Source organism: Pneumocystis murina, assembly GCF_000349005.2.
Source record: "Pneumocystis murina B123 chromosome Unknown supercont1.6, whole genome shotgun sequence".
NCBI classification, from domain to species: Eukaryota; Fungi; Ascomycota; class Pneumocystomycetes; order Pneumocystales; family Pneumocystaceae; genus Pneumocystis; species Pneumocystis murina.
Window position 1 is genome coordinate 356,560 of NW_017802364.1, and position 14,805 is coordinate 371,364.

Sequence of the window (14,805 nt, forward strand, 5' to 3'; positions counted from 1 at the left end):
CTTAGGTTACTGTTGTCTTAGCAACAGCTGGTTCACTTGTGGAATATTCAAGCATACTCAAGATAAAGCACAGTAAAGCTGAAGAAGTAATATCCAGTTCCTTGAAATCTATTCTAAAACGCCTGAGCCTATAAGGTTTTGATGTCGCAACCAAAAATTCTCAAGACAACATATAGCGGTGTTCCGGTTTATGAGTATGTTGTGAAAGGCATTGCTGTAATGCGACGGTACTCAGATTCATATATCAATGCAACTCAGATCCTTAAAGTTGCGGATTTTGATAAACCTCAGCGCACACGAATTTTGGAACGGGAAGTACAAAAAGGAGAGCACGAAAAGGTTCAAGGAGGTTACGGAAAATATCAAGGTAAATTTGGTATAAAAAAAAAAATATTCTTAGTTATTGAGGAACTTGGATTCCTCTTTCTAGGGCGTTGGAGCTTGCTCAGCAATATAAAGTTGAAGATTTATTAAAACCGATTTTAGATTGTCAACCCAATACGAAAAGTCCACCTGTACCTAAACAGATTACTTCAACATCTAAAAGAACGCCTCAATCAACACCAACACAAAGTAAATATATTTTAGAATTAGGTCTAGCTAATTTTTTAAGAACTATTGCGTACACCAAAAAAGCATATTCCAACTGATGAAGATCTTAGTTCCATTTCAATGGATGACTCAGTATCTATTGAAACACATAGTACTCAAAGCAACTTAGAATCCGAAGTATCTGCAATTAATTCAGAATTAGATGGAGGAATCGGAAATAGAAAAAGAAAATATACGCAGCTGCAAAATTTTAATAATGACAAACAATTTAATAAATATAGCGAAGCATTACTTGATTTTTTTATGTCATCAAACCATCAGAGTTTACCAGACTTTCTCATCCATTGTCCAAGTGATTTCAATGCTAATTCTATTATCGATGAAGAAGGACATACAGCATTGCACTGGGCATGTGCGATGGGTCATTTACGTGTTGTTGAGACACTCCTTGATGCAGGTGCCAATATATCTACAGTTAATTTGCAAGGACAGACAGCACTTATGAGGTCTGTTTTATTTACAAATAATTATGATTTGAAGTCATTTCCACAACTTATGCATATTTTACAACCTACAATACATTTATCAGACAAATTTTCTCAGACTGTTTTTCACCATATAGCTTCAACAACAACCTCTCGTTCTAAATTATTAGCAGCTAAATATTATGCAGAAACAATATTAAATCGACTATCTGAAATCCAACCGGCAAACGAAATAGCACAACTTTTAGATGCAAAAGATTCGGAAGGAGATACCGCTTTAACAATATTTGCCAGGAACGGGGCTAGGAAATGTATTCGTGTTTTAACAAATTTTCATGCCAGTTTACATATCCCTAATAACCAAGGACGAACAGCAGAAGAATATATCATTGAATATGAACGTCAACGTCAAAGTTTGCCTCATAGACAGAATTCATTATATCTTAATCAACAATCCGTAGATAATTATAATAAACACTATGAAACCTCGAAACTTTCAGCACCATATTCTCGATTTATGAATACACATTCTCAACCTCATTTATCTGAAGCAGCAATTAAGGCTACTCAGGAAATCCTTCCTGAAATTCAAGAAAAGCTAAAGCTTCTAGCTAATGCATATGACGCAGAACTAAAAGATAAAGAGGCTTATCATACTCAGGCGCTTGAATTACTTGCTAATATGAACAGGGAAATTGAAATATCCAGAAAATCTCTCCAAGAAATAATTGGTACTGATCCAAATGCTGCTGAAATACAAAAGCAAACAATAGAAAATGCTAACAAAGAAATGGAAGCAGCATCTAAGAAATTAAGAATTGTTATTGAAAAAAACCAATCTAGGGAATTAGCTAGATTAATTAAAGAAGAAATACTAGCCTTTCAATATACTACTAAATCACATGAAAATGAAAATAGAAAAGAAAAAGAACGTTTAATTTATGAATTACAGAACTTGCAGAAAGAACGTCGGAAACTTATTGATACTATTGTAGAACTTTTTGCAGCGGCTGGTATCGGGGAAAGAATGAACGAATACCGAAAGCTTATTGCTATGAGTTGTGGATTGAATATTGAAGATGTTGATAATGTTTTGGATGCAATTGAAGAAGTACTAACAGGCAATCCCGATGATATGACAGAGGAACAAGCCGAATCTGTTGTCCTTGTTTAAACATATCATGTTAAAAATTTATTTTTGAAAATTATGATTAAATCGGGAAATCTTTGTAACCAATAGTTTTAATATAGAAACAGTATATTATTGTTTTCTTTTTTTTTCAAAACGTAAAGTTTTATAAAGGTTAAATATTTTTATTTTATTTATTTATTTATTTGTTACTTACATATAATAGGAATTATGTCATTGGAAAGATATATGGAATGTGTATTTCTATTTTTAAAATCCTCTTAAGGATAGTTTATTTGCGTCTTCTAAAAGGATTCTCTTTAGGTTGAATTTTAAAAACCTATTTATATTTTTATTAGAATTGAAAATTAAAAAGCAAAATGTTTTCAACAAATATAAAGATCCTATCCATAAAAATTTATTTAAAATAGTTATCTTAAAAAATCGAATTTATACAATTATTTTAAATAAAAACTTTCTCTAGAACTATATAATAACAATACTTAATAAACTAATTGGACATATTTTTTAAAGAATTTCGGTTAACTTTTAAATATAATTTTCTAATGGATTTACTCAAAAATTTATTACCATAAAAAGACAAGATTAATACATTTCTAAAATATTTTAAAATGATTAATAAAGATTTTAAATCGTTTAAAAAATTTAAAATTCTTTAATATTTTATAACTTCAATATTTGTAAATCTCAATACATATATGAAATTATTATAATCAAACAACTTTAAAAGAACTGAAAAATTTATTAATAATAAATAAAGCCAATAAATAATTAAACTTTTTAAATTGTACAAAAAAGTTTCAATAAATTGTCAGCAATATTTGTAATTTTATTGACAAGTATTAAGAAATTTCTTTTAATATAATCAAAAAAGTAATCAAAATATAATATTTGCTTTTTTTATAGAATATAATAAATTTTATTTCACAAGAATATATTATTAATTTATAAAGATGTTGCTAATTTTGTTATCTATTTTAAACAAATATTTTTTTAAACATTAACATATGTTTGAAAATATAATATTCATAACTATTATTATATATTTAAAAATGTTATTTTTTTTAAATATCTAAACTTTAACAGTATAAATATATAAATTAAAATAGTTTTATAAAAAATTAAATTATTATGTTAAAATGTATTTTAAAAAAATAAGGGTGAAGTGCTTCTCAGTTAACATTTATATATGCAAAAAAATATCTATTTATCAAATCTAATAAATAGCTAAATATTTAAAAGCAGATTAAATACTCAAGCATATAAAAATATTAAGAATTAATAAGTAAACATTTTAAATTTATTTCATTATATTAATACAATAAATGTCAAAAATATGTCATGTACATAAAAAATTATGCGAATTATCCTTTATAGTATATAATAACACATTATTTATTTTGCTGAGACTAAATCAGATATATTTCAAATAAAAATCAACATAAACTCTTTTTTTTTAGGAAAGAACCAATTTAACTATCTTTACATTTACAAAGATAACTAATAAATTATAAAACCTATATTTTCCATAAAATTAATATATAAAAATATATCAATCTAAAGCCATCTCTTTTTTTATTTCTGCGATTGCTTTGCCTGGATTAAGACCTGTTTATATTAAAAATTAAAGATAACTTTATATTTATAGAAAACCTTTTGGACATGTTCTATAATAATTATTAACATATATCAATTTCAAAGAAAAAATGAAACTACCTAGCACAATTCATAATTGTATGACAACGATATAACGACATTGAGTTTTGCAACTTCTCTTTTCGCTCTTGAGTCGCATCGTCACGAGAATCAATAATCCATCTATAGGCTTGCATCAATACCTATGAAAAAAATTCAAAATACAAGATAAATACACAAAATATTAACTTACAGCAGGCCCGAGATATTCTTCACTATTCCACCAATAGCTAGGACAACTTGTTGAACAACATGCACACAAAATACATTCATATAACCCATCAAGCTTTTTTCTATCTTCCTGAGATTGAAAAATTTCTTTTTCAGGAAATTCCTTATTTTGAAGATAAGGTTGAATTGATTTATACTGTTTATAAAAATGCGTCAAATCAGCCACAAGATCTATAAATATAAATAATAAAAAACATAAAAAAAAATAATACCTTTTATTACATACATATGTGGAAGAGGATAAATCTTGACTTCTTTAGAGTTGACAGGAATTCTAGATAAACATGCAAGTGTATTAATACCATCAATGTTCATAGCACATGAACCACAGATCCCTTCACGACATGATCTTCTAAATGAAAGCGTAGCATCTTGTTCATTTTTTATTTTGATAATAGCATCCAAAACCATCGGACCCGTATCATTTAAATCAATCTCATATTTTTGCATTTTTGGTTTTATAGATGGTATTTCTGGATTCTAATAAAAAATATTAACCACTTTAACACTAGAAATAAAAAAATAACACACCCATCTATAAATAGAAAATACTTTCATATTAGATTTATCTGACGTAGACAATATTTCAGATGACACTGCTGACTAATATCATTTAATTAAAAATATAAATATCCGAAAATTAATTCCTACAGAAATCATTCTAGATGTAATCAAAATCCTTAAGTGTAATGCAGATTTCTGCTTTCAATCATTAAATTATATTCATTTTAAATTAAAAATTTACTTTATGAACACCCAAGAAATCAACAGGAACTTTATTCAAATAACGAAAAAGCATCATTTTCACAACTGCTACTTATAAAATCTCTTAATACTCCTTGTCTTTTATAAAACCATTATAATATAATACCTAAGGTTAAACGTTCGAAAAAATAAGACCTGCTTAGTAATAAAGAAATAATATATATATATAATTTTAAGAAGAATTTAATCTCTAAAATTAGAATATTATAAAAACCAATATATTAATTGTAATATAAAACTCTATTATTGGTTACTAATAAATATATACATATATATAACAGTTTGAACTTTTAGAATTAAAAAAATAAAAACTATATCTATTTATAAGTAAATTTTAAACTTTTAAAATACAAAAACTTGGTCAGTCAATTTAGAAACTAAACTTGGTGTATCATATCCAAGAAGAGCTATTTCTTTTTTCATAGCAACTATCATTGGAGGCGGTCCTAATATTTAATAAGTAAAAAATAATCATTATTATCAAGAAATATACCACACAATAACAATTTCATATCAGGTCCAGGTGGAGGACAATATTCTTTAATTATATCTTTAGTAACATAGCCAACACCACCTGTCCAATTAAAAGGAGGATTATTAAGAACATAGTAGATTCTAAAGTTTGAATATTTATTAGCTAATATATCAAATTCGTCTTTCAAAAGAATATCGGCTTCAGTAACATTAGCAAATATAAGAGATATTTTTGTTTTATCTTCTGGATTTTTTAAAATAGCTCTAATTATCTGAAGCATTGGCGTAATCCCAGTACCTCCAGCAATCATTCCAAATTCTTTAACGAGTCCTGAATAGTATCTCATTTTTCCTCTTGGACCCTTAACGCTGATTGTTTGACCAATTTTCATCTCACCAATATACTTTGAAACTTTTCCAGTAGGATACGACTAAAAATGTTATAAAAAAGCAAAACTATCTTTTCTTTATTACCTTAATGAGAAGATCAAAATATCCTCGCTCATCATCAGAAGAACATGGTGTATATGGACGAGAAACTTTCTTGCCATCAATAGTAACAGATACCATTATATGCTATAAAAATAATTTTGTAAAAAAAACAAAGAAAATTCAACATTTATCAACCCAACCTGTCCAATTGGCAAACCTAATATATCATTTGCTTTAGCAAGAGCAAATCGATATCTAATCAATCATTAATACCCCCCTATTATAGAAAATTAAATCTAACATAGCAGAATTATAATTAATAATAGTTTTTTCAATCAATTCAAATTCTTGGAATTTATCTGGATGAAGAGATATACATGATCCTATACGGAAACTTACTAAATCATTTATTGAGTTTACAATATCAAATCTACTTCCACGGTAAATTTTAAGAAGACTTAATGTAAATGCTAATACTATTCCATGAAACAAATATTTTTTATTAATTATAACAACTCCTATAATGATTAATAGAACTTTATATTTATTAAAGATTAAAAAATCCAAAAACAATATATTTAACCTGGAATACAGATCCCATGAAATAGCGTGTTCTGTTTCTGAGTCATTTTCACAATATATTACTACTTTCTTTAAGGCAAATATATCTATGAAAGATATTATCTTAATCTCTTCAATTTATTCAGCTTATAAAATAGGTTTAAGTCTAATAAAGTCTTCTAAAAACTATTAAAAAATCCTTATTATTTAAAGGTATTGTCTAACGTATAAGATACACTTTAGATTTAAATAAACATTGAATAAATAAAAATCATAGATTTAAATAAATTTAATGAGTAGAAATGAAATAAAAAGAAACATAATGTTCAAACAACTTACATTATAGTTAACCTAATATCTATACCATACATATATTATATAAAAAAAGAAACCTATTTAATATTTACACAGAAATAATAGTAATATATAAAAAATAAGGATGTAATATATATATTTAAGGATATTATTGATTATTGATTTTTTTTTAATATTTTATTTTCAGTTTGAATATTTCTAAATTTTTCATTGTGTGTAATATAACTTTTAATCTAAATCTAATACAATAAAAACAAAATAAGATGATAAGAAATGGTTAAAAACTTGTATAATTTTTGCTTATAACTTTATGGGTTTTTACTTAACTACAATTTTTTTCTATACCAATTTTTTTATTAAGCAAGAACTAAAATACAAACATTTTTAATATCTAATAAAGACAATGTTTAATTAAATGGATTGTTTCAATCCGAAAGAAATTAAAACTAAGGAATCTATTAATATAAAATATGATTGAATTTGATGAAAAAACACAAAGCAGTTTTATTGAATGGATAACATATAAACTTAGTATCTATGAGAATTCTATCAAGAACAATATATTCAAGCAAAACAAATATGCAGAATATCAATATGAAATATCGGAAAATATACGTAAAGTTCTTATTCATTCAAAACCTGAAGAACTGGTTACATTTTTAAAAGATAAGAAAGAGTATGTATATTAACTTCTATATAAAAACAGGTGATTTATTTTAAGTTATATTTTACTATATTGTTTTTTTTATATTTTTAACAATATCGAATGTTCTCTAGCGCCTCATATTCAAATATCATTATTTCAAACACTAAATACTTGGCTTTCTCGTTGTATTCGGTGTGTGGAGCTTTTTCCTCCATTGAAAGATGAATTAGTAGATATTTTTGGAAACCTGATATGGGAAAAATTGTATGATTTTGTTTGGGAAAGATGGGAAGTAAGCAACATAATTCAAAATATTTTACGAGAACTTTTTACAAAACTACTTTCTCTTCAAAAAATCATTATACCATATGAAGATTTTAAAAAATCACTAAATAAAATTCTTTATAGAGCATTAAATGAAAATACATCCATGAAAGCATCTATATATATAATTGATATATTAACAAAATTTCTGGAAGTAGACTGTATTTTAACAATAGAACCCAACTTTTTTATTTCGAGAGTATTATTTCTTAAAGATATTGGTTTGGCGCCAGCACTTTCAAAAATGTTAATAAATTTTTTAACAATTCTTAAACAAAATTTAGACCATCGTTTTCAGAAGGTATATAAAGAATATCAAAATTAAGAATTAACTAATTATTAATAAGGATTCCAGTGAGATTTGGATAGAGTATTGGCTTCCACATGTTATAGAATGTTTTTGTAAAGATGATATTATTCTTAAGCAAAACATTGCCAAATGGCTTCTTCCGGGGATTTTAGAACAATCTATTGAATGTTATAAAATAGTTATCAATAGACTTAAGAATAGTAAATTAAGTTCTGATCAATATTTTTCACTTTTAATAATTATTCTAAAAATTGGCAATAACTTGAATATTCTTCAAGAATTTAGTAAATAATTTTACAAATCTACATCTTTTTGTTCTGACATTTTAAATAGACAGTCAAAATCTAAAAAATCTTGGTCTTTTTCAAAACACGTTATTGAATCTTTTAAATAGCTCGTCAATATCAAATCGTTTATCTCTCCTTTCTTTAATTGTAGAAACTTCTAAACTTTCTACACCAATTTCTTCTGATAATCTCACTCTTATAATGGAAACTCTTCCAAATTTGATTATTGATTCTAATTCCAGCTCTCGAAGCTGTATTATTGATATCGTTAACAAAATTCTTTTAAGACTTTGTTCTTGTTCACATAGTTTCTCAAAAAAATTAAAAAAAATGGATCAAACTGGAATTTCCAATGAAGAAGAATTAACAAACATTTTAACTAATATCGAAAATTTCATATTATGGTTATATGATTTTATAAAAAGTGAAATGCTGCCAAGTCTATCCTATACACGAGTTGTTACCGCATTAAATATTATGAAAAAATTAATCAATACAGGTATCGATCCAAATATATCTTTGAATTTTGAAAAAAAAACCAAAATAAGTTTTCATTTTTCTTTAAGGATATTTGATGCTACAATGATTAGAATTCTTACTGATCAATTTATGAATTCCTATGAAGAACCACAAAAGCTAGCTATAGATCTATTATCTATGTCTACGTTTCCAATTCATGGATTAACACAGAACGAACTTACACTATTTTTTAATAGATCTTTAGAACTTATTAAAAGTAATCGTACAATAAGTGCAGAAGGCGGAGCCAAAGCATTACTATTTATTTTTGAAAAAATAATTGTTAAACATGAAGAAACTATAAAAACAGAAGATTTGGTTTCAAAAATCAACATTCTTGATAATCCTATTAAAATAATAGAGATTTTAATTGAAGAGCTTAGAAAATCAATTCAAATTGGCTCTAAAAATTTACTGTTAGGTGTCAATTCATTTCCATTGCATGGAAATTTACTTACTTTACAGTAAGCTTAAAAACATTTTATTATAAAATCTAAAGTTTCAGACATATTCTTAATAGTATACATTCAAAAAAAGAATTATATATTAAAATAAAAGATTCCTTAGATCCTATATATAACAAACTAATATGTTTTTGCGAAGATATATGGAAGATTGTTAATCCAATTTTATGTGATGATTCATTTGAAAATTTGTTTTCAGAAAAAAATAAAAACATATCTAAAAATGAAGAAGATATTCAATATTTTATGGAAATAAACAATCTTAAAATATCATCGAATCATTCACAAATAATATTAGCTTATTCATGGAGGAGTATAAAAGAAGCAAGGTAATATATATTTTTATTTAGAGTTTTTAACATCAATAGTATGCTTTTAGCTATTATTTTATCACGCTCAGATAAAACAAATCAGCTATCAAAAGCAACATATGAACAGTATAATAATGGAGGAAAATTATTTAAAGAATGGTTAATAAATATTCGACATCCTGGTGCACTTTTTACAATTTATTCAAACTTTATTATATTATGTTCTACCCTTTTTATATCCTCCGAAAAAGAGCTGAACTCTCTTCCAGAATCTTGGCTTCAAGTTATGATAATATTAGAACTAACAGCTAATACTGATAATAATAGAAAATCATATTTTCTTTGAGAAATAAGTCATCATTTATTGCTAAAAAGAGCAGAGGGCTGCCTTATTGCATAACCGGTATATTAGTATCTGAAACAAATAGCTCTCGTCCATTATTATTAAAGACAATTGAAGAACTTATGACTATAGCAGAAATTAATCATATACATCAAAAAGACCGCGTTAATACAGCTCAAATCCATGCATATGATACTCTAAGGGTTATTTTTCTTGAATCAAGGTTATCAAATATTTCAACTAGGTTTATTGAAAAAGGATTTGTTTTAAGTATTAATGGTTTCAACTCTAATATGTAATATTTAACTATTTTTAATAAATAAATACTGAATTTTTTATAGCTGGACTGTACGTAATTGCAGTATGATGTTGTTTAGTTCACTTCTAACTCGTGTATTTGGAAGCAAAAAACATAAACAGGATTCTTATCCTACTGTCAAAACGATGTCATCTAAAACTTTTTTCAACAAATATCCTAAACTAAGAGAATATCTTTTGCAACAATTAAAATATCATGTTTCTTATTTAGATAACTATAATGTTTTTAACCTTTAAAAAATATTCTTTAATCTATATTATTATAGGAAAATAATATTTATGTCGGACTAAATCCAATTTTGACTTTAATATCATATCTTGAAGTTACAATGGATTATTCAAATAACGAATGGGTTGGCATGGACAAATTTATGCCTTTTTTAGATCATTGTTCTAAAATTCATATTTGGAAGGTTAAATTCATTTTATTTAAAAAAAAAAACTAATTATTATAAGGTACGCGAAATGTCAGCAAAAGCAATATCAACTATTATTTTTCCATCCATGCGTATAAATACTATTATTAGCATTCTAGAATCTTGTGAAAGTGATATTCAAAATACATTGCATGGAAATTTATTGAAAATTAAATATTTAATACAAAGTTGGATAAATTATTTAAATAAAAACATTTTTCATATTAATGATCTACAAGGTAACATTTTGAGTTTACATAAAATATTTTGATTGTTTCTAGCCTTTTATACTAATGTAACAAATGCGTTAATAAAGAAATTCGAAAATATTGTTTCAAATAATCCTTGTGCTATTACTAAAAGTCTTGTTTTAGAAATAATTTTTTTATATTTTATAGATCTTGATTGGATAAAAGAAAAAATAAGTTCGAAATTTGAAAGTATTTAATATTTTAAGTGAAATAATTAAAATTAACTAAAAACAGATACAATATATACAGAAGAGACAATGAAACTCTGCATTATGACTATAGAATTCTGTATAGATCTTTTTCAATCAAAAAAGGATCATCAAAAAATAATTGGGATGAACCTTTTTTTAAAACAAGCATCTATAATACTTTTATATGGACTAGAAAATTTTCCTCAAAGAATCAAAAAAAACATCAAAAATGAAACAATCATTATAGATTTACTAGAAAATTCTACTTATGATGTCAAATTAAGCATATTTAACCATTTAAGATACACAACAAAAACGTAAAAAATATCTATATTTTTTACATTATTTAAAAATTCTAGAACACTTGTTTCCTCTTCCATAATCTTCAAAATTTTCTCAATTATTTTAAAAGAAAGATGGGAAGTCCTTACAACGAGTGCAGCATTATCTTTGTCCAATTTATTAAATATTTCTTCTTTTTCATCTTTAAATATAGATGATTTAAAAATTATGATAGCAAAAATTATACTTCTTTTAAAAGATTCATATAGTTATCCCCTTAAAATGGATGCTTTGATTTCACTAACATCAGCTTTATTATTTAAGGTAATATTATAAATATATTTTTCGACAAAAAAATTTACATATAAAAGTTATGGCATGTAGAGCCTAAAGATATTTATTGGGAACAATTTAATCAGTGGATTAAATATCTTGATCTAAATTCCGACGAAGATAAAGTATATATTATTTATATTACTATTAAAGTATATTAATAGATTAATAGGATCGAATTAATAGAATGTCTGTAATGCAATCCTTAAAATGTTTTTCAAAGCATCTTATTTTAAATAAGATTAGTGATTATTCTTCTCAACAATCAGAATATATTATACCAATTTATTTTATTTTGTTAAAGCTTTTAAAAGATGATGATGAAAAAATAAGGGAACTAGCATCAGAAATTGTTTCTCAAATTATTTTCGAAAAAAACATATTTTCTCCTGCATATTCCTCAAAACTTCTTCTTAATCATTTATCTTCTATTTATAAATATTCCTTTACATTTAAAAAAAAACTTTTAAATTTACTTATTAATTCAGAAAATATTGACGAACTTCAAGCTATATTATCTTATTCTCAAGAAACAAATAATTTATTTATTTATGAAAAAAAAAATTTATGGAGAGACACACTAAGAGACAATTATGAAATAATCAAGACATTAGCTTTATTAGATGATAATGGATACATAGTCAATAAATTAACAATATGGGCCAATTCTTTTGCAAAAACACTTTTACAGATTGTTATTGAAAAGGGATATGATGGCCATTTAGGCTGGACATCTAATGGTGATGTTTATAATATAATATCAAAATTTATATATATAGTACAATATTTAGAAAAAACATCTAAAAAAGAAGAATCATATATAGAATTAAGGGATATATTTGAGAAAATAATTATAGAATCTGAACGTATCAATATTCATAAATGTTTATTTAATTCAAAAATACATTTAGACAAAATTTTATGCAAAATTTGAATGATTATAGAAAAAGATTATAATAATATATTTTTAATAATTTACATTCTAAAATAATATAAGTTCTAGTGACAATTCAAAATATTACGTACCTTTCAAGAGGAGTTAATCCAAGTAATCTCATACCATTACCAAGGACTCTTTTACATGCAAGAAAAAGAGATAATCGTGCCATAGCTACATCTTGAGATTGGTTCATAACCCAGAGCAGATCATAACAACCGCTAACAGTATGTGTAAGTTTAAAAAGATAAGTAATGATGGTGCATGGCTCCAATGTTTTTATTGTAGTATTTATGACATCAGGATATCGAGCTAGTAATCGGATCAAATCTATTGCGGCTGGCTCTGTTAAAAAATCAAGCTTTGCTTTCTGAATATCTTCCAGAGAGATATTCTGACGTCTTATTACGGATTCCAACCTAGAATGAGCATATTGCAAATATGGACCAGTATCACCCTCAAATGTTAATATACGTGGCCATTCAAAAGAATAATTATTTATACTATGAAATTTTTTTTAAAAAAAATAAAAAAAATATTAAGAAATACCGTTTGGAAGACATATCTTGTATCAAAATAGCAGATATTCCAACTACATCTGAAACATATTCAGGATCTTCGATTTGAGAATATTTTTTTTCATTCTTTTTCATTACATCATGCATATTTTCTTTAGCTGTTTCAAGAATATTATCCAAAAAAACAGCAGTGCCCTTCCTAGTACTCATTCCTAGAACTAGACCATAATTAATATGTATACATGACTTAGCCCATGGTAAATCAAGAAGTTCTAAAATTTTAAAAAGTTGAGCAAGATGTAAATCCTGTTGTGAAGAAACAACATAAATCATTTTATCGAATTCATATTTTTCATAACGATTAATAGCCTCCCCAATATCTCTTGTTAAATACAAACTTGCCCCATCTCTTTTTTGAAGCATTGCTTTTCCAAGATTTTTTGAATACTTTGATAAATCTATAAACATAGCTCCATCATCTATAGTTAAAAGACCTCTTTCTTTAAGAGAATTAATAACCATCTTAATACTCTCTGGAGAAACTTTTGATTCCCCTCCATATTCATCGTAACAAATATTTAAACGATTATATGTAATTTTATACTTTTCAATACTAAGATCCCGAAAACGCCTCCATATACTAAGGGCCGTTTCATCACCTTAATATTATTAAAGATGTCGTTTCTCAAATTAATATATACCTTCTTCCATTCTCTTAAAATACTCACGAGCTTTATTATTTAAATCATCCGCTTCTGGATTATCTTTTTTCGAGGCAAATGAATTTACTTTTACATAAACATCATAAAGATGCTGAATAGGATCTGATTCCAATGCTTCTTCATTCCCATACAATTGAAATCCTATTGCTAAAAGACCTAAAAGAAATCAGAAAACAAAAAAACTCAATTTTCTTACCAAATTGTTTCCCCCAATCTCCCAAATAGTTCAATCGAACAACTTTCCATGAACAAAACTCATGTATATTCGATACAAACGCTCCAATAATCGTACTTCGCAAATGACCTGCATGAAATGGTTTTGCAATATTCGGACTCCCGAAATCAATAACTACTTTTTTCCCTTTTCCAGATTCGTTATATCCATACTTGTCACCATCTCTATGGATATAGGGAATCACTAAGTGCGTAAGAAATTCCGGACAAAAAAAAAATTGAATAAAGGCGCCTTGATGCTTAGAATAAACAATTCTTTGAGGAAACTTTAGACATTATTAATATATTTTAAATAAAAAATGCCTCTAAACACCTTTTCCGACCATTCTTTAGCTAAAGATACAGGATTTTCCGCCAAACGTAATCGAGCAACTGGTAACATCAAATCTCCATTTTCTAGCTTAGATCCATGTTCTAAAATAGGATAAATCTCTTTATTCGAAATACCCGTGATTTTTGAAAGACTATGTGCAATATATAAACGAAAAATATCATAAGGATTTCTAATAGGATTCGAATTTTCACAATATAAAATATTCTCTGAAATTCCAAATTCTTTAAAGCTTTCTAATAAATCATCAAAAGTATTAATTCTCCTCATATTTCTATAATATTTTAACCTAATATTAAGGACCTTTTGATGACTTATTCTATAAAATTTATCTATCTTAACTGTCAATAAATATGATCGTAGACGTGATAAGATTTGCATAGGTTACTGTGGTAACCCTTATAAGAT

At 25.9% G+C, this 14,805-nt stretch overlaps 5 protein-coding genes across 5 annotated transcripts; 2 read left to right on the forward strand and 3 right to left on the reverse strand.

Annotated features, from left to right (window-relative positions):
• Positions 1–121: 121 nt before the first annotated feature.
• Positions 122–2,211, forward strand: PNEG_01288 (hypothetical protein; the record flags this gene model as incomplete). Its single annotated transcript, XM_007875021.1, has 3 exons — positions 122–367; positions 409–573; positions 614–2,211. The coding sequence occupies exons 1-3, from the start codon at positions 142–144 to the stop codon at positions 2,209–2,211; spliced, it is 1,989 nt and encodes a 662-aa protein (XP_007873212.1). The 5' UTR covers positions 122–141.
• Positions 2,212–3,589: 1,378 nt separating this feature from the next.
• Positions 3,590–4,938, reverse strand: PNEG_01289 (succinate dehydrogenase [ubiquinone] iron-sulfur subunit, mitochondrial). Its single transcript, XM_007875022.1, has 8 exons — positions 4,859–4,938; positions 4,765–4,812; positions 4,645–4,716; positions 4,326–4,593; positions 4,076–4,284; positions 3,904–4,025; positions 3,841–3,854; positions 3,590–3,795 (listed from the first exon to the last, which is right to left on the reverse strand). The coding sequence occupies exons 1-8, from the start codon at positions 4,913–4,915 to the stop codon at positions 3,740–3,742; spliced, it is 846 nt and encodes a 281-aa protein (XP_007873213.1). The 5' UTR covers positions 4,916–4,938; the 3' UTR covers positions 3,590–3,739.
• A 282-nt stretch (positions 4,939–5,220) lies between these two features.
• On the reverse strand, positions 5,221–6,413 carry PNEG_01290 (hypothetical protein; the record flags this gene model as incomplete). Its single annotated transcript, XM_007875023.1, has 7 exons — positions 5,221–5,324; positions 5,372–5,783; positions 5,827–5,928; positions 5,985–6,039; positions 6,086–6,167; positions 6,219–6,302; positions 6,368–6,413. 7 exons carry the CDS (start codon positions 6,411–6,413, stop codon positions 5,221–5,223), a joined length of 885 nt encoding a protein of 294 aa, XP_007873214.1.
• A 632-nt stretch (positions 6,414–7,045) lies between these two features.
• On the forward strand, positions 7,046–12,589 carry PNEG_01291 (hypothetical protein; the record flags this gene model as incomplete). The annotated part of the gene is made up of 15 exons (XM_007875024.1): positions 7,046–7,336; positions 7,382–7,931; positions 7,978–8,224; positions 8,274–9,210; positions 9,252–9,539; positions 9,579–9,804; positions 9,849–10,159; positions 10,206–10,404; positions 10,449–10,595; positions 10,639–10,837; positions 10,880–11,038; positions 11,084–11,357; positions 11,400–11,646; positions 11,694–11,780; positions 11,828–12,589. Exons 1-15 carry the CDS (start codon positions 7,131–7,133, stop codon positions 12,587–12,589), a joined length of 4,839 nt encoding a protein of 1,612 aa, XP_007873215.1. The 5' UTR covers positions 7,046–7,130.
• Position 12,590: 1 nt separating this feature from the next.
• Positions 12,591–14,736, reverse strand: PNEG_01292 (arginine-tRNA ligase). The gene is made up of 6 exons (XM_007875025.1): positions 14,380–14,736; positions 14,029–14,332; positions 13,812–13,988; positions 13,142–13,769; positions 12,682–13,095; positions 12,591–12,637 (listed from the first exon to the last, which is right to left on the reverse strand). Exons 1-6 carry the CDS (start codon positions 14,665–14,667, stop codon positions 12,631–12,633), a joined length of 1,818 nt encoding a protein of 605 aa, XP_007873216.1. The 5' UTR covers positions 14,668–14,736; the 3' UTR covers positions 12,591–12,630.
• Between the last annotated feature and the right edge of the window lie 69 nt (positions 14,737–14,805).

Excerpts from the sequence above, each read along its gene's own strand:
- PNEG_01289 (XM_007875022.1), bottom strand. The coding sequence starts at position 4,915 with ATGATGCTTTTTCGTTATTTGAATAAAGTTCCTGTTGATTTCTTGGGT. Across the intron at positions 4,813-4,858 it reads ATTTCTTGGGTGTTCATAAA|AAATCTGCATTACACTTAAG; the intron begins GTAAATTTTTAA and ends GATTGAAAGCAG. Across the intron at positions 4,285-4,325 it reads ACATATGTATGTAATAAAAG|ATCTTGTGGCTGATTTGACG; the intron begins GTATTATTTTTT and ends TTATATTTATAG.
- PNEG_01292 (XM_007875025.1), bottom strand. The coding sequence starts at position 14,667 with ATGAGGAGAATTAATACTTTTGATGATTTATTAGAAAGCTTTAAAGAA. Across the intron at positions 14,333-14,379 it reads CTAAAGAATGGTCGGAAAAG|TTTCCTCAAAGAATTGTTTA; the intron begins GTGTTTAGAGGC and ends TAATGTCTAAAG. Across the intron at positions 13,096-13,141 it reads CAAGATATGTCTTCCAAACG|TATAAATAATTATTCTTTTG; the intron begins GTATTTCTTAAT and ends AAAATTTCATAG.